The 24,410-nt window shown below is 40.6% G+C and overlaps 3 protein-coding genes across 4 annotated transcripts; 1 reads left to right on the forward strand and 2 right to left on the reverse strand.

The window, feature by feature from the left end:
• Positions 1-501: 501 nt before the first annotated feature.
• LOC108883574 (mitochondrial coenzyme A transporter SLC25A42) lies at positions 502-9,967 on the reverse strand. Its single transcript, XM_018676891.2, has 8 exons — positions 9,579-9,967; positions 6,728-6,889; positions 6,066-6,177; positions 5,813-5,838; positions 5,439-5,605; positions 5,212-5,328; positions 4,536-4,687; positions 502-4,416 (listed from the first exon to the last, which is right to left on the reverse strand). The coding sequence occupies exons 2-8, from the start codon at positions 6,806-6,808 to the stop codon at positions 4,091-4,093; spliced, it is 981 nt and encodes a 326-aa protein (XP_018532407.1). The 5' UTR covers positions 6,809-6,889; positions 9,579-9,967; the 3' UTR covers positions 502-4,090.
• A 337-nt stretch (positions 9,968-10,304) lies between these two features.
• armc6 (armadillo repeat containing 6) lies at positions 10,305-14,067 on the reverse strand. The gene is made up of 8 exons (XM_018676889.2): positions 13,915-14,067; positions 13,555-13,697; positions 12,715-12,800; positions 12,047-12,617; positions 11,764-11,909; positions 11,521-11,652; positions 11,273-11,410; positions 10,305-11,179 (listed from the first exon to the last, which is right to left on the reverse strand). The coding sequence occupies exons 2-8, from the start codon at positions 13,673-13,675 to the stop codon at positions 10,967-10,969; spliced, it is 1,407 nt and encodes a 468-aa protein (XP_018532405.1). The 5' UTR covers positions 13,676-13,697; positions 13,915-14,067; the 3' UTR covers positions 10,305-10,966.
• Positions 14,068-14,377: 310 nt separating this feature from the next.
• mau2 (MAU2 sister chromatid cohesion factor) lies at positions 14,378-21,909 on the forward strand. 2 transcript variants are annotated; one of them, XM_018676887.2, is made up of 19 exons: positions 14,379-14,955; positions 15,136-15,153; positions 15,351-15,416; positions 15,593-15,688; positions 15,776-15,870; positions 15,955-15,982; positions 16,101-16,256; positions 16,342-16,488; positions 16,590-16,680; positions 16,779-16,882; positions 17,024-17,101; positions 17,419-17,484; positions 17,675-17,758; positions 17,857-17,906; positions 17,991-18,068; positions 18,558-18,669; positions 18,777-18,867; positions 19,628-19,755; positions 19,838-21,909. In XM_018676887.2, the coding sequence occupies exons 1-19, from the start codon at positions 14,722-14,724 to the stop codon at positions 19,910-19,912; spliced, it is 1,797 nt and encodes a 598-aa protein (XP_018532403.1). In that variant the 5' UTR covers positions 14,379-14,721; the 3' UTR covers positions 19,913-21,909. The 2 variants fall into 2 exon arrangements, with proteins under 2 accessions (XP_050926034.1, XP_018532403.1); XM_051070077.1 differs by lacking the exons at positions 15,136-15,153; positions 15,351-15,416 and having other exon boundaries at positions 14,378-14,955.
• The last annotated feature ends 2,501 nt before the right edge of the window (positions 21,910-24,410 follow it).

The raw sequence follows: 24,410 nt of genomic DNA on the forward strand, positions 1-24,410 counted from the left end.
ATCAATTATTAACATATTTATTAATATACATATTTGTGTACAAATAGTTCCACCTTTATGTATCGATTTCAACACCTACGTTTATTAACTTTCATACTGATTAATATCAGTATAAAAATTACACACCTTTTAAAAATGTATCTTATTTATATTCTGTGTCACTTTGGGTCCCGAATATTAACAAGCCAGTAAATAAGTGCAATAACCTTTGGTGCATCAAGCATTTTTTTTTATTAATCACTTAATCACTCATTTTCTCTTACTTACTGTATTTTTTTTAAAAAAAAATTCTCAATTGACAGTGCATTATTCATTTAATGTATCAAACAAGTACTATATTTCAGGCTATTTATTGTTACATTGTAATGATTGAATGCATGTTGGATTTCGGATGTTCAATCAGGTATTTGAGGATCACACTGAACATTTTGTATCTACAATTGAATTCAGATACCAACCTCCACAAGCACAAAAACACCATGAAATAAACAAGCATCAATCTGTTGTCAACATCCAGTTTTATTAGAGAATTTGATATTTCAAAACTTTCCTACAGATACACCATCAACACAACAGACTGGACACAGGGTGTGGCATTAATAGGTACGTTTACATTCAGTTGGCACAAATCACTGGGATTTACAAAACAGCCGTTGCATCACTGCTGCACTGAAACAAAAACATACAAGGTGATCTGTTGTAACATGCAAACACAGTAGCATTGTATGTCTGCATGTCTGTTTTTTGTCTGGATTACCCACAAATAGGGTTAAAACAAGTCCATTTGCTTTTATTAGAGCAAATAATAAACCAGTTTGTTGTTGTAGTGTGTCAGTATTCCCTCTTATTAAGTCACTGTCAGGTTCTCAACAAAAATCATACTTTTATTTTGAAACAAATACAAAACATAAAACCTTTTGGCATTTAATGATTGTCTAGGAGTTTGACCAGGTTTGTTAGACTGTCGCTACTATAGTGTATTTCATCATCAGTGTATTTCATCCTTTGATCTACTGGTACATCAACAGAGAGATAACAACATCACAATGTTCTTTACGTTCTTCCAGTTGAAATCAATGTACAAATAACCATAAAATGTACTTCTAAATCATCATCTTACATTCCTAAAATCAAACGAGTTGGAATGGAGCAACTGACTCTGCTAGGAGAATCAGTTTGTCAGTTTTACTAAATTCATGTACAAAATCTGCACCTGAAGTAATACATTCAGTCACAGAGGTCTAACAAGCCCCCAAACTCCAAACCAACCATCTGTTGCTCCTTGAATATTTTGTGACTTCAAGACCGAAGCAAGGCTAGAAAATGGAAGCAACCTTCAAAAAGGTTAGTAGAAGTAGCTCAGTCATAGTAAAAACTTTACTATTCCTTGCGAGGCACTTAAGAGTCAGTGACTGTCCTTCACTCAGCTTTCAGTTGCTGTATGTTTTCAACTAAGCAGCACTTTTTAAAATGTCAGCTCAGAACATGTGCAGATTTCAGCTAAGCTTAGTTACACAGATTTCCCTCCTGCTACCTAAGGTGAGGGATAAAGATAACTAATTGATATTATCAAAAGACTAAACTTGTATCTACTGCTTTGCTGTGAACCCAAGTGGATCAAAGTTCTCCACTGTTTGCTGATGTGAGTTCAGTCTGGTTCAACTGTGTCACCTGAACGCTACATTTCTCCTGATTCACTGGACAATGAGGAAAAGTATCACAACATCCATGAACAGACAGATGAGAGGAAGATGATAAGACAGAGGTGGGTTAAAGAAGCGTTGAAAGTTTAATGAATAGGGGATGAGACTGTGGTAAATTACTGAATAGAGCTGAGTATCACATTTCATAATGTTTTGGTTCTGACCAAAAAGTGTCCCAAGTAGCGAGTGCTGAAATCTGTGAAATACCAAAAGCAGACAAAGAATGCATACTCTTCTTTACTTATTATTTGATCAGATAGTTTCTGATTTTAAACATGTTCATATCCCACAAAGTGAAATATCATATAATATCGTATGTTGGTCAGAGGACTAAAGCAGTGTTAAGGCATTACTCTGGGCTCTAGTGAGCGTTCTGGACATTTTTCTGGTGATTATTCAAATTAAATTATTTAAAGATTAAGCAACAACAAAATCATTTGTGCAGCCTTAGTGGAGTGTTAACCAATCGATTATTGAAAATAGAAAACACAAGATTTTTTTCTTAAACTAACTGCTGAGTTTCAGTTGAGATCCTCACACCTGTTTATTCTGGTACAGAAGACACTTCCTGCCCTCTGCTCCATTTGGCTCTGCATCCAGCTGTTCACTCAGCTCAACTCGCCCAACCACCCCAGCCTCGGTATGTACGGTCTAAGTATAGAAACTATTGACACTCCTCAGTGACCGTAAGCCTGCATCAATACTGTTTAAACTGTTTCACAAACAGTCAAATGAAAACTGTGCACATTTTTGACACTACTCCACAGAACACATCGATATGTGAAAATTCCAACATTTTCATTATGTGCTGAGGTAAAGTTCAATACTGAGAACGCTAAAAGGTATTGAATTATGCCTGTAACAGAGAACCCGAATGATGTGTGCATATTTCCAGTTCAGTTAGTTCATTAACAAGTACTGATACAGATCTACGTCATGAATCCAACCTAACTAGAAGTTTGTGCATTAATTCCATGACCTGTCAAAATCTGAACCAGCGTTTGCCACGTTTTAAACAAAACAGGCATGAGTGGCAGCAAAGCCATGAAGAGACAGATCCTGCAGCAGCTATACTGACAGCAAATGGAAGACATTTGTATACTGTGTACGGGACTCTGTGTGTGTGTGTGTGTGTGTGTGTGTGTGTGTGTGTGTGTGTGTCCATTATAGGAGACACACACATGAGGATGAGAAATAGTAGAAACACCTGTCAATATAATGTAGTCAAAAACTATATCATTAAAAGTACTATACTTAAAGCAGCACCTCTCACACTGTGTCAACAATGAGCCACTGTAAACTTCACAAAGGTTGTATTCACTGCAGAGCTGTTGTACTGGATTACATTAGACTGTGCAGGTGTTCCTTAACTGTTAAATCAGTGTCTATGATCGCACATTTGGAAAAGAAACCAACAAACTGTTTGATGTAATTATATGTGTTATATATGTTATTAAGAAAACAAAGCTGTCTATCACTACTGACAATCTTTTAAAAAGCCCATGATGTGATTATAGTGACAGCAAATATAAAATAATATGGGCACTCTTTATACTTCATATCTCCTGGCACTGGCATAAAATAGAGATCATCTGTCTGCTGTCAGCGCTTTAGTTTAATTCCAAATAAAAGTCTGTGAATTTAGTCTGTGTTCTGGAGCTCCACTTAAAGATACTAGATTCAGAGAGATTTCTCTATCTTCAACTCAAACAAAAACTAACTATTCAATGGCAGTAAAGACACAGTTACCTCTGTGCTGGACAAGAACGTTGCTCGTTTGTGCTTAAACACCACTAATACATATAATGTGCAGCTAGCTCACATCCTAACCTTTGGTATATACCTTAAAACAAACTCACTCACATCAAAACAAATCTCAAGGGGGCAACTTTACTCTTATCAAATCAAATGCATCTTCAAAGTCATTAGCTAATGAGTGGCAACCTGCATTGCATTGGAAGGTGTCAGTGTTAAGCAGACACACAAGGCAGCTGAGAGACGTCAGTGTGTATGAACCTCTGAACTCTCTGATTGATAAATACACTCACAGGCCTGGTCCACGAGGGCAGGAGCATTATAATATATGTGTACACACATACACGGGTAAATTCACTGAGCATATTGCACTTCGATGTACATGACGACAGTGTGTACAGGTACACAGTACCACCCTACATGCTACCTCACACCTATAGGGACTGTGTATCCCCTTTTTCAAACAGATAAAGCGAGAGAGTACATTAACATTACCCACGCATCCTGAGCCAGTGTGTGTTTGCGTCTGTCCAGCGATACACACTCTTCACTCTCTTACCTCCCCCTCTTTGTTTCTCTTCAGAGGGCTTATGGGAATCTTGTGCTATCCCACTTGTGTTTTCCACTCTCTACTATCGAGCTGAATAGCCCATCTGATGCAGCTTCCTAAGGAGAATCTGAGTAAGGTCAAAGGTGGTGAAGCTGATCCCCACCGCAATGGGCCCTTTGACCCAGTTCATACTGAGACCTTTGTAGAGTCCACGGATGACCCCCTCCTCCGACATGATCTCCTTCATGGTGCCCAGGATGGTGCCGTACGTGTGACCTGTGACTCCCGCTGTCTGCATGCGCCGTCGCACCACATCCAGAGGATATGACGCCGACTGGCCGATGAGACCAGCGCAGGCCCCGAATGCCAGACGTTCATACGAGTAGGGCTGTGGGCGCCCGCTGCGCTCTATATGGAAGGGGAGGGTGTAAAGAAGTGCAATTCATTAGTATTTTACATATGCAACATACACTTTAGGTATCAAAGACTGGGGCTGTAGACGTAGAAAGGCAGTGGAAGCGCATTACCGGCGTGTAACTTCTTCAGTGTTTCATAGGTAAAGAAGCTGAGACCAGCGTAGGGAATAACACCCAGCATGGTGGGAGTAAAACCTCGATACAGTGTCTTCAGACCCTCCTCTCGAGAGATCCGCACAAACACATGCAGAATGTTACTGTACCTAAAACAGGGAAACAAAATACAAAACATAAAAACACACACATACACAAAGATCCAAAAAGGATCTCAGAGCTTATAGATTTTGACTGAACCAAGGTCAACAGCACTGTGTAAAGCCCATGACAGGCAAGACAGGAACACCAACTACCTCAGCTGCCTTCCTCATGGAGACAGGTAGTCATGAGAAAAACGTTTGACTGACATTTATTTTGGTGGCCTCACAGCAATAGCTGTCTTGGTCACAGCTCCCTCCATTTTCTGACTGTCAAACTGTAAAACATCTGTCAAGTCTTTAGTAATGAACACAGGTGTCAGTGACAGCAGCATCATCCCGAACAGACCTTAGAGCTCATAGAAAAATACTTAATGCTATGGAGGATTTTTGTACTAGATTTGGTTTTGGTTTGCTGTGTGGTGTCATGACTTTTGACATGCTTTCAAAATATTTCAGATTTCATCCCATAACCTCAACCTTGTGCCATAATATTCACTGATGATGTGTTTCAGCAGTCCTTATGTCCTTACATTTCCTTTGGTGTTACGGCCATCCGAGCTCGTACCATGTCTAGAGGATAGGTTAGCATGGCTGCTGTGGTACCAGCCATAGATCCAGCCAGTAATCTTGGGAACGGAGGCAGGGCTCTGACACAGAGAGGAAAACAAATGAACATCAACCTTTTAAGAAAATCTTAGGCTGTGTCTCAACAGCCAACGCCTGAGTATCAATTCTAGCAGTATTAACAGACACTTACTTCCCCTGAAAGCCATAGTAGCCTCCCAGCAGCCTCTTGTACTGCTCGTGTGCACAGAACTGGATGGCAGCGTATGGGATGACTCGTACCATGGTGGCAGAGTTCCCCCTCCACAGGCTGAAGAAGCCATCTTTCAGGTAGGTGCGGTAGATCAACCGGTAGGCCTCCTGCAATACAATGTGCACATGTAAACACACATACTTAGAATGAATGATGATAATCAATTTTAGATATTTAGATGTTAATAAATGTACAGTAAATTGCAAGTTCTTTTTATTAGTTTATTACACAAAACTATGTAAGAATTAACTTCCTGCATGTGAATGAGAAGCATCCGGCATAAAAATGTACAATGCTCTTCAACTCAAACCCACCTTAGCAGAGAATCGTGCTGAAGACACTGAAAAACAAAACATATGTACAACATAAATGACATGCGTACAGTCTTTTTTACAGTACACTTAGTGTCATATCAGTAAAACCAAAAACACATTTTCTAGCATTCACATTGTACAAATTGTAGCAATGAAGTTAAAATATAAGAGTCAAGAAATAATTCTGTGTCATCAAATTGGGTCATCTGTAATCTTTAAAAACAGTGTTAGGTCAGCAGAGCATCCAACTTGCCTTGGAAGATGATTTTAGTCCTGTCCAGTGGGGCGACAGCTGTCTTGGCCACAGCTCCTGCTAAAGCCCCCGAGAAGAGCGAGTTGAGGACAGACCGGGTGTGCTTCAGGCCCTGCACAGAGATGGAGGAATTGCATTTGAGGTCACCAACACCAACAGAGTGAATCCTGTAAAAACTGCATCCTTTCGTGAACAGAGTTGTGTTTGAAATGCTGTTGATCATTAAGCCGCAGTTACGCAAGGATAATAGATGACAACTGACCTACCAGCTCAGCTCACAAAAGCTTACAAATGAGAGCAGATGTCCTTAAATGAACCAAAGACAAAGAGGAGACCACGAAGCTACTAAACTCAGCTCAGTTCATCTCTGTCACATTCAATACAGGGGTGCAGCTAGCAAAGGGAAGCATACATGATTAAACAGCACAAATGAATTCCCTTCAACTAAAGACACAGATAAAACACAGACAATGACAACTAGAGAGTCACAATCTGTCCTAGACGTTGTTCCAGTATTCAGTGGTAATCAAGCAGCTCTATTGTTTGTCTCTGAATGAGACAAGTGATTCAAATTCACAGATTAAAACTGAGCTGCAACGCAGAAAAAAAAAAAAAAAAAATCTATATAACACATAGACTTGTGTCTATAAAATGTAGCTCACTTCTGACTGAGTGGAGGAGGCCAGCGGCAGCACTTCTCCCTGTGTGAGTGATGCCCGTTGTTCCTGGACTCCATTCCCCATCCCCGAGGACTAGGCACGGCTGTCGCTGGGCACACTCATGAAGTCAACCACTGGAGGGGCTGCAACACCAGGCCCTGAGAGCTACAGAGAAGGGAGGGCCAGGATTAGAAACAAGAAGTTACTTTTTTAGCTTAGCAAGACATTCAGGTGGCTAAGTTTGGACCCATGTTACATTCAGGGAACCACTGCAAGCTCAAGTGACAAGCATGACTCTGACTCTCTGACTATGGTGAACTGCAAAAGTTAAGGTGACTTGATTTTGCTTTCAGCAGTGGGTTCATTGGGTGGTCATGTGTAGTGAAACATTCAAGTCTGGCTCTGTATAAACCCACTAACAGAGAAATTATGGTTTAGTCATTTCTCTCTGCTGACTAAACCAGTGTCAGCAAGCGATGACTAGCAGAGGCTGGTTATCTTTAGAAAAGAAACTGTAAATACAGTATGCTCCTCCAGTAAATAGTTACCTGGAGAATAATCCAGTTACCTATAACCAACTCCCACACCTATGAGAGCTATAAAAAGACTGAGTAAAGCAGAGCAACAGCAAGTTACACCCAGTCTCTAGTGGGAGATGAGATGAGGGCTTGTAGGTGAAAGGTGTCTGTTTGAGCAGAACAGAAAAAAACCCAAAACAAAACAAGAACACCACTGCACCCTTCCCCCCGGCTAACAAACCAGAACCACAGTATTATTACCACATCTTTGTATAATCAGGCCTAGTCAATGAAAACTAACATGACATGAACTTTGTCTGGGGTGATCTTATAACCCTTACACACAAAGAAAGTCTGCATGTTTTTCAACCCCCACAGGCTCCATTGTTAAATACTGCATAAGTTTCACAATCAATCATTGTTCAAACCATCTTTACTTTTAATAACAGGAAATGTGTATTAAGTTGGTGTGTGTATTTTTGTGAAGCTGCAATGATTATTTGCATGGATAATAATCACACTATTTACTTTTTTGATTTATCATTTTGTAACACACATACAATCTACACAACAGATTTTCTGTGCTCTACATACTGTTGGTAGGAATATTATTTATTTTACTTAAGGATTAGATTTGCCTCCAGGGAGATAGAGAGAGAGAGAGAGAGAGAGAGAGAGAGAGATCATTAAGTTTATAAAGTAACTTTGCTGTTGCTGCTGTAGAAACTATATTTTTTATATTTAATATAAATTATAATCCTGCAAACTGTCATGAATGTAATATCATATAACTGTAATTTGTCTGAATATATTGTATCTTAACTAACATAACTAACATTTTGATATATGTGCTTGTGAAAATTTGCTTTAAAGTGTTCTTTGGTAAAATACTACAGCTGTAATACTTTGCTAAATACAGACTAGATCCAGCTTCAAAACAAGGGCCAGAACTAGTAAATAATGAATATTTATTAAATAATTACATGTTATTGATAAAGGTTCCACTTACAAACATCAGAGTTTGAGGAGTTTGGCAGCAGTGAAGAGGATAAAGTAAAAGAGAGAGAGAGAGAAAGCCCAAGAGCAAACAGAGGGTCTGCTGAAGAGCTGGGTAGTCATGGGCAACTAATATTGGCATCAGTACAACACAGGGCTTCAAACCAGATTCTCAAATGAGCACTTAGACCCCTGATGTGTCCCTCTTTGACTTCACCCACTGTCCTTACTCGCAGGCTGTCCCTCACCCCTCCTTACAGCCTCCCTCTCTGTGCATATCATTTTACAGTTCCTTGTTCCTGATTGCTTGCTATGTCTGGTTGTCCCTCTTGTCATCTGTGTTTCAATAGCCCATTCCCATGCTACACACATAGCAATGAAGAGGTTGAGCTGTCTCTGAGGATTAGCACTGTTAAATACACAGCAGTGAGCTGTTTTTGTGGGAAATGTCTCTGACCAACTTGTCCTTTCAGCTGGGTTACCTAATGGTCATTAGTAAAATATCAATGTGTTTCGCAATGTGAATGTGTCAAGATATCAACAACTACTGCCTGAAACGCAGATACAGGGTGGACAAGGTAATGGGCACACTTTGTCAAACTGAACAGCCACACAAAAAAATACTACCTCTGTGAAACTGACAATGAATTTCTAGGCCTGCAACTAACAATTATCACTGATGAATGTATGGATTACTTTTCAATGAACTGTTTAGTTAGATTTTCAGGAAATAATAATCAGAATAACATCTTCAAATTGCTTTTACTGCTGGACCAACTGTCCAAAAACCCATAGATATTAAATTAACCATGGCAGCAAAGCCTCACATTTGACATTTCTGCTTGATAAGTAACTTTAATGAGTAATCGATTTACACAACTGTTGGCAATCAAATTTCTGTCGACTTGAAACAAAATCTACTTCTTATTTCAGCTTTATACATTTCATAACAATCCAAAGTGTGATGTTGCTGTAGTGAACTGCATTATATTATAAGGTGTTTATGTTATTTTGTCCTCCTGTTATTTTAAATGTTGTGTCATGTTGGGTAATAGTTTTGTAACACTATTTTATACCATATGCTACTATGTCCCTGTGCAGGTCATACTGTTGGTATATTATTTGTGTTAATATTGGGCACTGCAATAAGCTGGAACAGGGTATGGTAACAATTCAACAGCATTTGTCCAGATTTACACACGTATTATTAATAAAACAGTCACCACGCGTCTGTCTCAGTAGCTGGTGCACCAGCCACTCAGTCTTGTCGAAACTTGTCCACCAACAACACCCTTTGCAGCCAGCTAACTGTCACTGGTTACAAATATTGGGTTTCTTACCTTGCAAATGTGAGACCGGTGCGAAGATTTCTAGTGCTTTTAAATCCTTCACTCGGCGCGTTATTTCAAGTCGTTCGCAGGTTCTTCCGCGGCTGTTTCTAAGTTAGCTAAATACCAGGTTAAGTAACGTTAGCTAGCTGTTAGCTTGCCGCTACTCTAACGTTATTATTACTACACTCGTTGTGGAGACATTAAAATGAACTTTGAGTCTTCGTTAAATTGTCTCCTGGTGTTGAAGGCACTGTGTTTCAGACAGGTCTCAGATGCATTGGCCCAGCAATGACTTCAGGTGACTGACACCGTCCATGCTGTTGTATTTCTGTCGTTACTACTCCTGACAGCGACCTGGAGCTGTGAACGTTAGCTTGACCACAGTGAGGTTTGACAAGGACGAGCGCAGCGGCATTGTGGGAAATGAAGTCTGAGTGAGGCGGGCCTGGATAGGCCGGTTAGGGGGGCGTGAGCAGGAGACACTTGGCAACAAGTTGGCTTGCTATAGTTCCCCCTGAATGTTTCCTTCTCTGTGAAGTATGTAATGATGTGGCGATTCATCTTGGCTTAGTCTGCAATGTAGTTTTGGTGAAAAAACTATTGTATAATGTCGTTTTATGTGCTTTATATTGGTCTTTTACATCTTAGGAGCATGTTAAGAGCGTGTTTTCAAATTAACATGTTATACCTTGCTCTGATGTTTAATAGATCCGTAAATAAATCAAAAAAACACACTGGAGGTTAAATTAGCCTTTAAAATGTAGCCTCAGATTCACCAAACACAGTGAATAATGATACACATACGGCCACACAGCAAGATAAAGGTGATGCACCAAAAGTGAGTTTTACCATAGTCATGCAGAGTATATATAATGTTGTCAGTGGTTGGTCTAAATATAAGAGAATTCAGTTTTACACTGTAATAAGGCATAAACAAATAAGAAAATAAAGGAAATGTTTAGTTAAGTAAACTGCACAAAACAGTGCAACTGAAATATTTGCATAGCAGCAAATATTCACCCATGCTGCAAATTTACATTTCACATTGCATTAACATAAATATGTTACAGATATAAAATCCAACCTAAAAAAATTATTAAGAAAATATTAATAGCAAATAAAACATGTACAACAGGACTACAATGACGTTTTTCTACTTGTCAAAAACAGGAAAAAGGCTGGAAAGTATTTTCAACCTGTTAGAGGCATTGTGTGGAATTGGTGGTTTGGTTGTTTGCACTGCACAAACGACTACTCTGAACAAATATGTCTAGCTAAGTAGATGCATCTGCTTTAGCTTCTGGCTGTGTACACCTGTCACCTTCCTGCAGCTGTATTTTCAGGCAAATTCATCAATTCAAGGGGCGTATGGTCTTCAGTGAAGCTCTCCTCTACTTTCAGTTGGTGAGGCTGCCATGTTTGCCAGTCCACAGTTCTCGAAGCTCCACCTGGCACCCCAGATCTCTGAGAGCCGCTTTACCCACATCACCACAGTCTTGATGGGTCTTCAGTGCCTGAGCTATCAGGGCCTCTGCTCCCATCTCCAGGATTGGTTGGCTGTAGTTGCGCATACGTGCAACAAGGTTCCTCAACAGCATACATGCCTGTTTCTGTTCATAAAGACAGAAAGCAGAGACGTAAAGAGCTGGCACACTGTTACAGGGCCTGTTTTAACATATTAATTATTAATTACTTCATATAACCTGCACATTAACCGCATCAGGATGTGTCTTCATAGCCTGCACAGCAGCCAGGGCACCTCCATTTTCCATGATGACTTTGCAATTGTTGGGTTTACGCAAAGCGAGGACGGAGAGGCACGCACAGCCGTTCTCACACACCTACAGCGCAACATCAACACAATTTTACACAACAAAAACTAACCTAAGATTAAAAAAAAACCTCTGACTAAATCTGTGGTAAATTCTAGATCAAATGACATTTAACTTACAGCAGAGTTGCTCATGTGTCTGTTCATGGCAATGACAATGAGCTGGACTCCACCAGCATTAACAACAGCGTCTTTCACATCATCATTTCCTGCTACGGCTCGTATTGCACTTAGGACCTGCCGAACCAACTCCTGCATGAGGAAAACCAGTGAGCAGAACAAACATGACAGTTGATCGTTTGTTGATAATCTCTGTTTTGTTTGTTTGGGGGTGGGGGTGGGGTGGGGGGTGTTGTAACCTACCGCTGACTCATAACAGTCTGCAAGCAACGTCATCATGAGTTTTAATCCTCCCAAATCACAGATGTCTTGACAGAACTCGTTCCTTACAGCCAGACGGGACAACGTTGCACAGAGCTCACTCAGAACAGAAATATTATCAAGGTGAGCTGTGAGGGAAGAACATGAGAAATAGAGAAATTACACTCATGAGATCAGAATCTGATTTAGAAAAAAAACAAAAAAAACATGGTGGCCGAGACTCTTATGATAAAGCCCTAATGAACCAGTGATCAGTCTGCCTTACCTTTCGCAGCTTCAATTAAGACCTTCAGTCCATTGTGCTCAAGAACAATACTCTTGGCGTGTTCGTGAGCATGCCCAAATGTAACTCTTACATCATCGTCAAAGGTCAAGACCCTGAGAGCTACAGAGGCCTCCTTCACCAGCTCAGCAGTCCCACTGTGTTGTGTAATGGCAGCGGTCAGCAGGGGCAAGACTCCACCTTTTACCAAATCCTGCCTGTTCTGTTCATGTTTCAAACAGCAGTGACGTACAGTGCAGATGGCGACACATGTCACAGAGGAATCCGCCTGGTACTTCTTGAGGACATCCAAGAGGAACTGCTGGCCCTCAGCATCCAACAGATCCGGCTGTCCATCTGTCAGCGCAGCCAGAGCAGATAGAGCAGCCAACACAGCCTCCTGCTGCTCCATGCTCTTTTTGCAGTAGGACAGGATGACGGGGTAGGCGTCTTTTTGGGCAGCCAGGTACCTCTGGGCAAATCCAAGTAAGCACTGCTCAGTGAAGCATTTTATGTCCGCCGTCACCTCCATGACACCGGCAGAGTCTTTTCCAATTCGGAGAGCATCCAAAGCCTGGAAGCAAAAAATGAGGTGGACATAGAGCAAGATTTTGACAGCACAAATTTTGGAAGTGAGAGACTCCTTATGAACAAAACATGCCAGGACTTACCTGTAAGACCTCGTGTGTTTGCTCTTCCTGTTTCTCATCGGATGGTGCAGCTGGTACAGATTTTACTATACAACTGAGATCCACACCTGCATCCACACATAAGATCGGGGTAAAAGCATTAACACACAATACAATATCTAACACACAATATTAAAACATAATAATTTACATAGATGAAGCTACTACCAACTCAAGAGAGTACAGTATTTGCAAAACTAGGACAGGTCTTACTGCAGTCTAACTGTGAGTGAGAGTAACTGAAACACTATTCAAGACAAAAGCCTCCAGTTTATTGTTGAAATAAGGAGACAAAAGTTGCTATTTAATACTTTATCTTCTTAAACTCTGCATAAAGGTACAGAGATGTATGTGAGGCTGTTGAGAGAGGTTTAATTGATCTAAGTATTCATGAGTTAGCTTTTGTCATTTTGGAATAAGAGGAAATTAAAAATTTACACACTGTAAAAACAGATTTTGTAAAATGGCCACATATTTTCTGATTGTTAATTCAATAATATGGACAATAATCATCAGACCTCATGGCTCCAGAGTGATGTGTCTCTAGAGACCATTTCTCTGCCATGATAAATAATTTAGAGTGTTTAAGAGACTGAGGCATCTGCAGCCATCCATCAATGATTTCACCTCCACAGAAGTACAAAGCACAAATGGACCTGCTGATATTTTGCTCTTGTATGTTTCACTTGTGTCATTCTGATACTCCCTTAAAGTTTATGTAGATCATAACTTGCTTGGCTCCACCCCCATACAGTAAATATTCAAGCTCACTACCACCAGCACGGATTAGCATTGGGATATTGTGATTTCTGTGACATTTACCTTGAGACTCAAACTGCTCCACAGCCTCCCTCAAAGCTTCGTCAGGATCCATCTCAAACTCCTCCATGTTTTCCTTGACTGCTGCATCAAAAGTTTCCTGTGTGATTCTCCGTTTCGACATTTTGCCTCGTTGATTTTCCACTCTGAAATGAAGTGTGATGAGGGTGTTGTCATACAATGAGAAACATCCCCCAAGACAGCTAGTAATAGCTACTGTTAGCTAATGGATGTTGTGTTTCTTCTTCTGCTGTTGCTGCTGCTGAAATTTGCAAGGCCTCCGCTAAATAAAGCTGTTGTGATGAAGGATTGTTCCCCCTTATATAGAATATATTTCTAAAAGACATAAGTCAAATCACTTACCTGATTCCACCGCCCCGATTCCACAGCCTTCTCCACTATTATGAATGAACAGACCACCGCCACGATTTACGCACTTTGCGTAGTCGGTTTTGTGCTCTACCTGCATCTCCCGGCAACGGGAGTGGGGCGTGAATCGTGCGGAACAATTTAAGTGAATAGCAAGTTCCGCAAAAGGTCCTACTCGTACATTTGCTCCATGGGAACATAGACTGCAAAACATTAGTTCCACAAAGGACCGTTTTACTTGAAAACAACGAATTCATCAGCTTTGTTATATTACCGGGGCTATGACTAGTTTAGGCAAGCAAAAGGACAAGTAAATATGTATAATATAAAAAAGGGCAATGTTCTGTGAATGTACATCTTATGGAAGGTAACCGTGCACTTTTTCAGTGAGAGTTTTATTTTGACTACTTTCCTTTCAAAGTAAACGAGGCATTTTAGTAACTTATAATATTCCCAAGGTGAACTGCCATGTCAATTAATCTTTAGCTGAAAATTGCTCTTGTCTGTATGAATAGCCGTAAATATTTCCTTGCTGTCGGTGTCATGTCGCTACAATGACCAAAATCACACAAAACGTATATTGTGTTCGTATTGGCTCGCATGTGATCTTATTTTGAAAAACAAACCGGAAGTCCTCCTCTTCTGGCTAGCTTGGCGCTAGCATTCAGACCCATGCAAATGACTGAGGCAGAGAGCGCAAGAGAGGTGAGCCGTAGCCTAGCCGAGGTCCAAGTCAGGCGGACGTCGGTCCAGCAGTAAACTGGTATCTTTTGTTGTCGTTTTGTCTTCGGACAAGTCAAAATGGCAGCGAGCACAGAGGCCCCGGAGCCCTGGTACCTGGCCCTGCTGGGCTTTGCAGAACATTTCCGCACGTCTAGTCCGCCGAAGATCCGTCTGTGCGTCCACTGTCTGCAGGCGGTGTTTCAGTTCAAGCCGCCTCCGAGGGTCGAGGCCCGGACTCACCTGCAGCTGGGCTCGGTGCTGTACCGCCACACAAAGAACAGCGAGCTGGCCCAGACTCACCTGGAGAAAGCGGTGAGCAGCAGCCACAGCGTCTGACACCGGGCTGTGGTACAAATGAATCACTGAAAGGCATAAACAGTAGAAACGCGTCCAGTGTGTAAAGCTTTTTTTCATTCATTGCACCAGCACTGTCAAAATTGATGCTCGTTGTGATGCTGACTCTAATATTTATTGATCTTATTTTTCTCACAGTGGTTCATTTCACAACAAGTATCCTTTTTCTGAATGATATGCGGTTAAATGCATATTAATACAAGGTGTGTGTGTGTGTGAGAGAGAGAGAGAGACCTCTGAGTCCCCAAAAATCCCCAAAATCATGTGCATGTTTTGGTTCGCGGTTTACCTTGGCACTAACCCTGCTGGTAACGGGGTGTGGGGAAAAAAGCCTCCTTAATGATTTATGTCAGATCTCTCAATTTGAAGATGTCAAGTTTGAAGCAGCCAGTATCCTATCAGAGTTCTATTGTCAACAGGTAGGTGCATCCTGCTGTAATAATGTAATGTGACAAGTAGTGGGTGGGAAGCTTTAATGCAATGTTTCAACAGGTTAGGATGTAACTTGAGTAAAATGATGTACTTTCTGTAGCAGGCGGCGCTTGGTTGTGTTGCTCTGTCATTATAACCTCACCTGTTTGCCTCTGTTTTCAAGAACCTGGTGGACTCAGCCAAACCAGTGTTGCGGAAGGCCATCCAGATCTCTCAGCAGACTCCCTACTGGCACTGCAGACTGCTTTTTCAGCTGGCTGTAAGGAAATGTCATGTCTTACAAACTTATCCATATTTGGTAAATGGATTTGAAGCATTTATGTGTGGGATGTTGTTTCCTTCTCAGCAATTACACGCACTAGAGAAGGACTTGGTATCTGCCTGTGACCTCCTTGGAGTTGGGGCGGAGTATGCGAGAGTCATGGGATCAGAATACACACGGTAAGAGTGATTTGTTTAATATTGATCTGCGTTTGAATGCTCGTTATCTCAGATTAACTTTGACGTTCTTCTGTTTTCCTACAGAGCTCTCTTCTTATTGAGTAAAGGGATGGTAAGTTTAAACAATTCTCTGCTGATTAAAGGCACCGTACATTTTAACTGTGTTTTTTTTTTTTTTTTTTTTTTACCATGCGATTCTGTCAACTTCATATGCATCTGTGGCTCTACAGCTGCTGCTGATGGAGCGGAAGCTGAGTGAGGTGCACCCTCTGCTGACGCTGTGCGGGACCATCGTGGAGAACTGGCAGGGAAACCCCATCCAGAAGGAGTCCCTCAGAGTTTTCTTCCTCGTGCTGCAGGTCACACACTACCTGGACGCTGGACAGGTACAGCTAAATCCATATGGCCTCATTATTGGCAACCAGTGTCACGCCAACGCCAGGCACTTACCCATCTGTACGCTGGCTTTAGGTAAAGAGTGTGAAGCCGTGCCTGAAGCAGCTTCAGCAGTGTATCCAGACCATCTCCACCCTCCATGATGATGAGATCCTTCCCACTAATCCAGCAGCTCTCTTCCACTGGCTGCCCAAAGAGCACATGTGTGTGCTCGTGTACCTGGTGAGGTTTTGTCACATTTATTCTGACAGCATAATGTCTGGTGTTGTTTAACTGCAACAAGATATGTCTTGTTTTTTCTTTTTTTTTTTCAATACAAAAAGGTGACAGTGATGCACTCCATGCAGGCGGGTTACCTGGAGAAGGCACAGAAGTACACAGACAAAGCTCTCATGCAGCTGGAGAAGCTGAAGAGTAAGTTTGTTGGAATGCTCTCACTGATGACCCCCCCCCCCCCCCCCCGATGTGAGTGATGTTGAATCTACTCTGATCCATCTGTGTTGTGTTCCAAGTGCTGGACAGCAGCCCCATCCTGTCCACATTCCAAGTCATCCTGCTGGAGCACATCATCATGTGCCGGCTCGTCACTGGACACAAGGCCACAGCTTTACAAGAGGTGAGTCACCGGCTCTGGAGAAAAATCTGTTTGTTTCCAGACAGTTGCTGATTGTGAACAGCAGCGTTGATTCAGTAATAATGGCGGTTTATTATGCAGGTTGTCTTGTTTAAGACTGTGATGGTCTTTGTCTATGTTTAGATTTCTCAGGTTTGTCAGCTTTGCCAGCAGTCACCCAGGTTATTTACAAATCACGTTGCCCAGCTTCACACACTGTTGGTAAGTCGACAAGAAAAGACAACACACACCTTTACAGAACAGAACTCATAATCACAAATGAGACTAGATACAGCTGTGGCATCAACAAATGATGTTGTAGCCTTTATCAGAGGTCAATAATCACCTCTCTCTCTGCATTGACGTATGTGGCAGAATACTGCTAATGTGTTGTTTGAACATTTCCCTTTGTTTCCCGTTTATGGTTTCATTTATCGGCCTTGGTTGCTGTGTAAAGTAGAACTGCTCACTGTTGACAAGATGCATTTGTCCCACATAATATGAACCATTCACATCTGTTTCCTCTGTTTCTCTGCCAGGGCCTCTACTGTATCTCAGTGAACTGCATGGATAACGCTGAGGCTCAGTTCACTGCTGCTCTACAGGTGATATTCATACCGTTATTGTCTTCCACTTTGACCCCTTGAAGTGGGTTTGTATTGTTTCTTGAAAACATAAAATATAAATGTAAACAGTTTTTGACATTTCAAAAGGGAATAGTTTGGTGTATAAATCCTTTGGTTGTGTGAGGCCTAAATGACTCAGTATTGTCTCTCTCTCTTTTTTTTCTGTTAGATGACCACTCACCAGGAGCTGTGGACGTTCATTGTGACCAACCTGGCCAGCGTCTACATCCGGGAAGGGAACAGACATCAAGAGGTCAGAATTTCCTTTCCCCCAGCAGTTAAACATTTACAAATGTACATATATATGTTTTTGCTTTTCTTTGATTCTAACTCACTCTTTTGAATCAACAGCTGTACAGCCTTCTAGAGAGGATTAACCCTGATCACAACTTTCCTGTCAGGTAACTACAGAGAAAATATCACATCATATAAGTTTGTCATGTTTTTTGCAGAATTTTAAAATAATGTCACTTTGACTTTTCCAGTTCTCATTGCCTCCGAGCTGCAGCGTTTTACATCAGAGGGCTCCTGTCTTTCTTTCAGGGACGTTACAATGAGGCCAAGTAAGAACAGCTTCTGCCTATGAGCAATGTAAACTTTACATTAAAGGAGCCTTATGTAAGTTTTTACTATTGCTACATAGCTAACATTAGCATTAACAGATGTTAAATTACCAAGAGCTTCAGTCATCTTTGTCTCAAGAAGACAAAGACAGGAGGTTAGAGTACTCCCCTCTTTTTGGACTGAGGGCAGACAAAGTGGTATTACAAGATGGGACAGGGCTAGCTGGTTAGCATGCTAACTTCAGTAGAAGAAAAGAACTGATAGAAATAGAAGCAAAACAAGAGTTAAAATTTGTGTTGCTCTCCACTGCTGGCTGCAGCTCTTGGCGAGTAAACTAATGAAGTTTGATGCAAAAGTTGCAATGTTTCTTTTAGACTGTTAAGTACGCAGCTGTAGTGATAGCAACAATGTACATATAGCACCTTTTAAGTGTTGATGTTCTGCAAGTTTAGAGTAAGAAAGCTTTACATGTAATTTTGCATCAACAGAAGATTTCTAAGGGAGACCCTGAAGATGTCAAATGCTGAGGATCTAAACAGGCTGACTGCTTGCTCGCTAGTCCTACTGGGCCACATCTTTTTTGTCTTGGGCAACCACAGGGTAAATGCACAAATCACTAAACACACTATCCACATGCAGTAGTGCCTCTGTCTTAGGACCGTAGATATGATCTTGACTACGTGTCTGGTTCTCTTTATTTTCTCCAGGAAAGTAACAATATGGTGGTTCCTGCCATGCAGCTCGCCAGCAAGATCCCAGACATGTCTGTGCAGCTGTGGTCCTCTGCACTTCTCAAAGGTACAGCTGTCACTCAGCCTTGTAACTCACGCTGAGGTTGATGGTGTATTTTATTATGTTACCTAAAATATGTTAGCTAGCAGCCCGGGCAAGCTGAACTGTTAATCACATAATAATTAATTGATCTCAGGAGTGAAATTCATAACTGGCATTGCTGTCTGCCAATTAGAAGATAAATTTCTGTTTTGGCCTGATGGGGGCACAAGAGGAAAGTGCATGCAGTGTCACAAAACTACTTCAACCTAGAATATATAAATGTGCTGTGCAGTAAATTCAAATGCAATCCACCCATATTATTCTGATTTTTCTTTTGTAGCAATGGACTTTTGGGTCTGACACTTCCATTTTTAGATTCAGCCGCTGACAGGGCAAAACCCATCGCTATATGCTTTAACTGTTTTGGAAATGCAAACACACCACAGCATGACCTGGATATATTTCTTGCACAGAAGAAAAAACGTTTTATACACCACAACACAATTTCGCTATAAAAAATATTTTGTGTCACTTTTTATTTTTGTACAGATCAGCAGAGGCGGTTTATTTTCCAACTAACAAATGTGCACCAATATTCAGCACTCGTGCTGGCAGAGGAGGCAGAGATGCCCATTTCTGCTCCGGTTGTAATATCAATACGCCAAAGAGTAATGTAGCCACAACTGAAGTATTCAAGGGCGGACCTGATGTTGGGATTCAGAATCGTTAACCATAAAACTGCTGTTGCGGTCATCAGTATTCACAACAGTCTGTTCCCCAGCAGATCTGAACAAGGCCTGTGGAAACACCATGGATGCCCACGAGGCGGCTCAGATGCACCAGAACTTCTCCCAGCAGCTCCTGCAGGACCACATTGCAGCCTGCAGCCTCCCTGAACACAACCTCATTAGTGTAAGCGCAGCAGCACTCAGGCGACAGACTCAGTCAACTTGGATTTTGAAGGAGAATAATGTTGTAATGTGTTGTGTTGCAGTGGACTGACGGCCTCCCCCCTGGGCAGTTTCAGCCTCAGAATGGACCTACAACCAGCCTGGCCAGTCTGCTCTGAGAACAGCACCCCAGCCTGATGGGGAAGAGGAGAGCAACTGGGGGAATAAATGACAATACAAACAGAAAAAAGGAGAACTACCTGATAGAAGGGTAGGAGGAAAGGAAGGCAGGATAATGAAAATAGAAACTGAGGACCTACTGCACTGTTTCATTTGGCAGCCTTCCATTCAGTGCATTACCTCACTCATTTGGGGCACTGGGGCATTGTGCCTGGATTTTAAGTAATTTAAGTTTTTGGGAAAGCATACAGTGTCATGGGCACACTTTTATTACACTGGCACACTTTGGAGTGGTTATAATAGTTTGTTCTACCAGCTCCAGAACAAATGATATATTAAAGGGAAACTTCAGCATTTTGGAAAATGCTTATTTGCTCTTATGCAGAGAGCTAGATGAGAAGACTGATACCACTCTCATGCCAGTGTGGTAAGTATGAGGCTACCACCAGCGGACAGCTAACTTACCTGAGCATAAAGACTAGGAAAAGAGGAGACAGCTACAGAGTGGGATCCACCTTCTTATCTAACTCTTGAAAAGAAAGGCCATTTCTGAAAATGTCATACTTTTCCTTTTAAATTCATCAGATTTTTCTGACACTTTTAGCTCATCTCTTTTTCCTGCAAGACGATCAAAAAAGTTTTTTTTTTTTTCTAAATCTGGGATGAAACTCTGAGAAACACACATTTTAAGATAAATTAAGGTCAAATTTCCATTGGCCAGACACACAGGAAAATGGAACTCAGTCTATTGTTGTGCATGAACTTGGTGTCTGTCTTTTCAAAGCACTGTTTGGCCAGTTCTGATACACAATATTAGTTAGGATACATTTGGATATACAGTATTCCATATTCACTGTAATGATCTTAATGTAGTGTAGTGGTATGTTTGATATGTATTTGGTGGTTGAGCTGCACTTGTAGTTTATTCACTGAAGAAGAACAAATGTGAGCCGTCATTCTGAGCTGAGATCAATGACAATTTGAAATTATATTATACCTGATACACCTTGGAACCACCTGACCATTTATATAAATGCAGCCATTGGCTTGCCTGACATCTAATATAGTGTATTAATCTTCTGAGGGTAAGAGAAGAGAAACATGTTTGAGACTGTGATGCATTAAAAACAAATATTTGGGTAATTTATTGACATAACAATTCAGTCGACTTGCTGCCTGACTGTAATTCCCTTTAGATTTTTACCATTTTCACTGTCACTGTGGTGTATGTTTATATGCTGTGCACATTTTGCCTGGAGTCAAGAAACCAGTAATAATAGTAATATTTCTACTAAATAAGATTGACTGTTACCTGTTTGCACATATGTTGTTTCATGATGAAACTCACATTTTTTCTTTTACATTTAAGCATTTTGGAATAATTGTTATTTTTCTCACTACAGTTTTACTCTCTTCCTGTTTTACTCGTTTCTTCCAGACGATGGCAGTATAAATCTGTATTTAAATAACTTATTTATTTAACGTTGCTTTTCATTACAGCAGATTAATTTGTTCTTTGCCATCATTGTTAATAACTGGTAAGACTGTTACTGTCAGTTTAGTTACATTAATGTAGGAGAGGTACATTTTAGTTTCAGACATTTGTTATACAGATTTCTGCACTCATAGTTTTTATTACTTCAAGATTAACTACTGGGTTTGGTCATTTGCAAAGTATTTACTGCAATAAAAACTACAGTATGGATGCCATTTATTTTATTGCCATTTTACATTATAATTCTAAGCAGAATGTTTGATTTGTTGTTTTCTTTATTGTCAGTTTAACTGTGCTCCAACACATTTATGACTTTTATAAATAAAAATTCAAACATAGAATGACTTTATTGTTCATATTGAATACCTGCTGCAAAGAGAATGCAGCTAGACAATGATTACAGAGAGGTGCAGATGCATGTCACCACTCATAACTGATTTTAAATGACTCACCATGACTGTAAAAAGTGTTGACATTAAAGGACTGTACCAGGTGCTTGAAGATATTTTTCCTTTCTGTTTTCATTCATCGCCCATACATTATGAAAATCTGTGAGCAAACTCTTGATACTTGTTTGAGTCGTCACTGTGACGTCTGCCTTAATGTAAAGTTACTTTACTGTTTTAGGTTACTGCAATGCAGTCTTCAAATCTGTCTCTGTACTTAAACTGCATTTCCACACAGTGAAGGACTGTATAACTCAATCAAGTTTGAAGTGTCTGCATATTCTTATGGCATACAGTAATGAATGGAAACCAGAACAAATGAAATAGGGGGAAAACACATAACTTCAAAAGTCTGAAACTTCGTGGCAGTCATTTAAAAATGGTCACTAAAAACAAAGTGGGCATAATTTATAGAGTTAAAGAGCTCCAACTTAAACAAACATACTGAAATTGGTCCTTTAATGCCAAACATTAAAATTCTGTTGAGATAATTTGACTGAGTGCAGTTCAATGATAAGAGCTGAAAGTTTAATTATAGCCTGCCCTCCTTAACAGTTTAAGGGGTTAAAGCTTTAGTCAGCAGTCGTCAGCAACAGGCTGAAAAGATAACTAGAAAATTAAATCATCTGCTGCTAATTAACATCTATGAGTTTGCCAGAATGAAACTCCTGGGTTTAATATGCACTCTGCATGGTGGTGTCTGTGTTATTTATGCTGTTATTTATGCTTGACTAAAGACTGTCTCCTCAAGGAAGACACAACACTGTGTATTATTATTAGAAAATTGAATGTGATGAGTCTGAATATCCATTGTTTGATTTCATATCCAATGCGCCTGAGTACATAACAAATACAACAGCAAAAATGTGTAGCTGAAAATAGTCACACACACACACCCTTGTACGAGTGAAAGCAAAAGTAACGCTATAAGATTTGGCCAGCCTTCTCCACTGCCTTCCAGTCAGACGCCATAAAGCCACCATAAACTGCTTATTGCTCAATAAGCACACACACACACACACACACACAAACACACACAACTGAATAAACTTTGGAGGAGATGACAAAACTTTTGTCAAATGCTAAGGTCATCAGGATCATGAGAGAGATGAAGATCAGGTCACTGTAAGGCCTCATGATTGAGAATAATAAGTGCTGACATCCATTTGTCTGAGGGGTTCTTCCAAGTTTATAAAAATGAAATAAATGAATGTCATATGAGTGAATGAGAAAAGCAACTGTTCAGTTGGAAGTATCTCGGGGAGGGATGTGGCGTATGTCACATCACATTTAAATCTCAATCCATCAGGCCAAAGAGAGATCATTCATCATGTTTGTCTGGGCTCTTCAGTGAACAGACAACCTGCAGAGTCCTGCCACAGAGGGAGACAGAGGGACACAAATAATGACTCTTTTACTATTTATCTATTACATTGATTACATATAACTACATCAAAATAATGTGATAATGCATTACACTAGTTATACAAACTAGTATTACACATATTAGATCAAGTCTGGGAAACCTTTACAAGTTTAGTTTAAATGTCAAAGAATCTACAGCACTAATAAAACTGGCCATACATTGACAGATACAGGGGTTTTTTTTTTTTAGGATATTATCTGAACTTTGTTGAAGCAAAGTGTTTTAAACGTTAATTACAATGACTTGTACTAGTTATCAGAATCAGTAGTTTGTGCAGTTACATTGCTTAAAACAGGAATTAATTTGCTCGATATTACATGCATTTGCCCTTTATCGAAAGATGTAGGATTAAGATGTATTTTTTATTTTTCAGCAGCCAGTTGGAGGGTTGCCAAAGCAAAATAGAAATTACTTAAAAGATGATAAATTATTCGAATTCACAAAAACGATAAATACTTTTTGCTATAATATCAACTAAACGGACGCATGAGATAGAAATATTCAGCATAGAAGACCCGATTTTGTCAAAATAATTGCCGTCATATGAAATTAAACCCACAGGTGGATATGATTCACGCTCCAAAAAAGCTCTTATTGTGAAATTTCTGGTGTAATCGTCTTTGTTTATTCAAGTATGAACATGAGGTTGAGCAGCTGATCGCATACATCGGTATTCAGCGGAGACCCCCTCCGAGAGCTCATCCGTTGTTTCTGTTTATGTTAACATTTTAATAAGGAACATTATTTCATCAAAGTATCTTATGTCCTCTCCCATATGTCCTCGTGCCCACTGCTGCTGGGAAACTATCGAGGCAAAGATCAGTGAGAACGAAGTGAAAAGTTTTGGGACGCACTAGGTGTCTTGGACGCAGCTATGAAAGGAGCCATTTCCTGCCAAATAGTGAGCCCGTCTAATCGTGACTGCAGCAGCTACTTCCTGCATTGTTACAGTACTTAATGAGGATTAAGTTGAAGCTGTCATGTTGTAACGGGCGGCCATTAAGGCCTACTCCACACGGAGAGAGAGGGAGAGGAGACAGAGGCTGGAGGCTGGCCTCACCTCAGCCTGGTCTCAGAGCTGATCCCTTCACCTGGACAGGACCAACTCACTGCCTCTGTCCTGTCAAACT

Source organism: Lates calcarifer, linkage group LG4 (assembly GCF_001640805.2).
Source record: "Lates calcarifer isolate ASB-BC8 linkage group LG4, TLL_Latcal_v3, whole genome shotgun sequence".
Lineage (NCBI taxonomy): Eukaryota > Metazoa > Chordata > Actinopteri > Centropomidae > Lates > Lates calcarifer.

What these genes read in the sequence shown, in the direction of transcription:
- LOC108883574 (XM_018676891.2), bottom strand. Translation starts at nt 6,808, where the DNA reads ATGGGGAATGGAGTCCAGGAACAACGGGCATCACTCACACAGGGAGAA. An exon ending in GACTAAAATCATCTTCCAAG is followed by an intron (nt 5,839 to 6,065) that starts GCAAGTTGGATG and finishes TTTGTTTTTCAG; the next exon opens with TGTCTTCAGCACGATTCTCT. An exon ending in GCCGTAACACCAAAGGAAAT is followed by an intron (nt 4,688 to 5,211) that starts GTAAGGACATAA and finishes TCCCTGTTTTAG; the next exon opens with GTACAGTAACATTCTGCATG.
- armc6 (XM_018676889.2), bottom strand. Translation starts at nt 13,675, where the DNA reads ATGTCGAAACGGAGAATCACACAGGAAACTTTTGATGCAGCAGTCAAG. An exon ending in GACACATGAGCAACTCTGCT is followed by an intron (nt 11,411 to 11,520) that starts GTAAGTTAAATG and finishes GTTGCGCTGTAG; the next exon opens with GTGTGTGAGAACGGCTGTGC. An exon ending in CTGATGCGGTTAATGTGCAG is followed by an intron (nt 11,180 to 11,272) that starts GTTATATGAAGT and finishes CTTTATGAACAG; the next exon opens with AAACAGGCATGTATGCTGTT.
- mau2 (XM_018676887.2), top strand. Translation starts at nt 14,722, where the DNA reads ATGGCAGCGAGCACAGAGGCCCCGGAGCCCTGGTACCTGGCCCTGCTG. An exon ending in AGGCCACAGCTTTACAAGAG is followed by an intron (nt 16,883 to 17,023) that starts GTGAGTCACCGG and finishes GTCTATGTTTAG; the next exon opens with ATTTCTCAGGTTTGTCAGCT. An exon ending in AAGGGAACAGACATCAAGAG is followed by an intron (nt 17,759 to 17,856) that starts GTCAGAATTTCC and finishes TTGAATCAACAG; the next exon opens with CTGTACAGCCTTCTAGAGAG.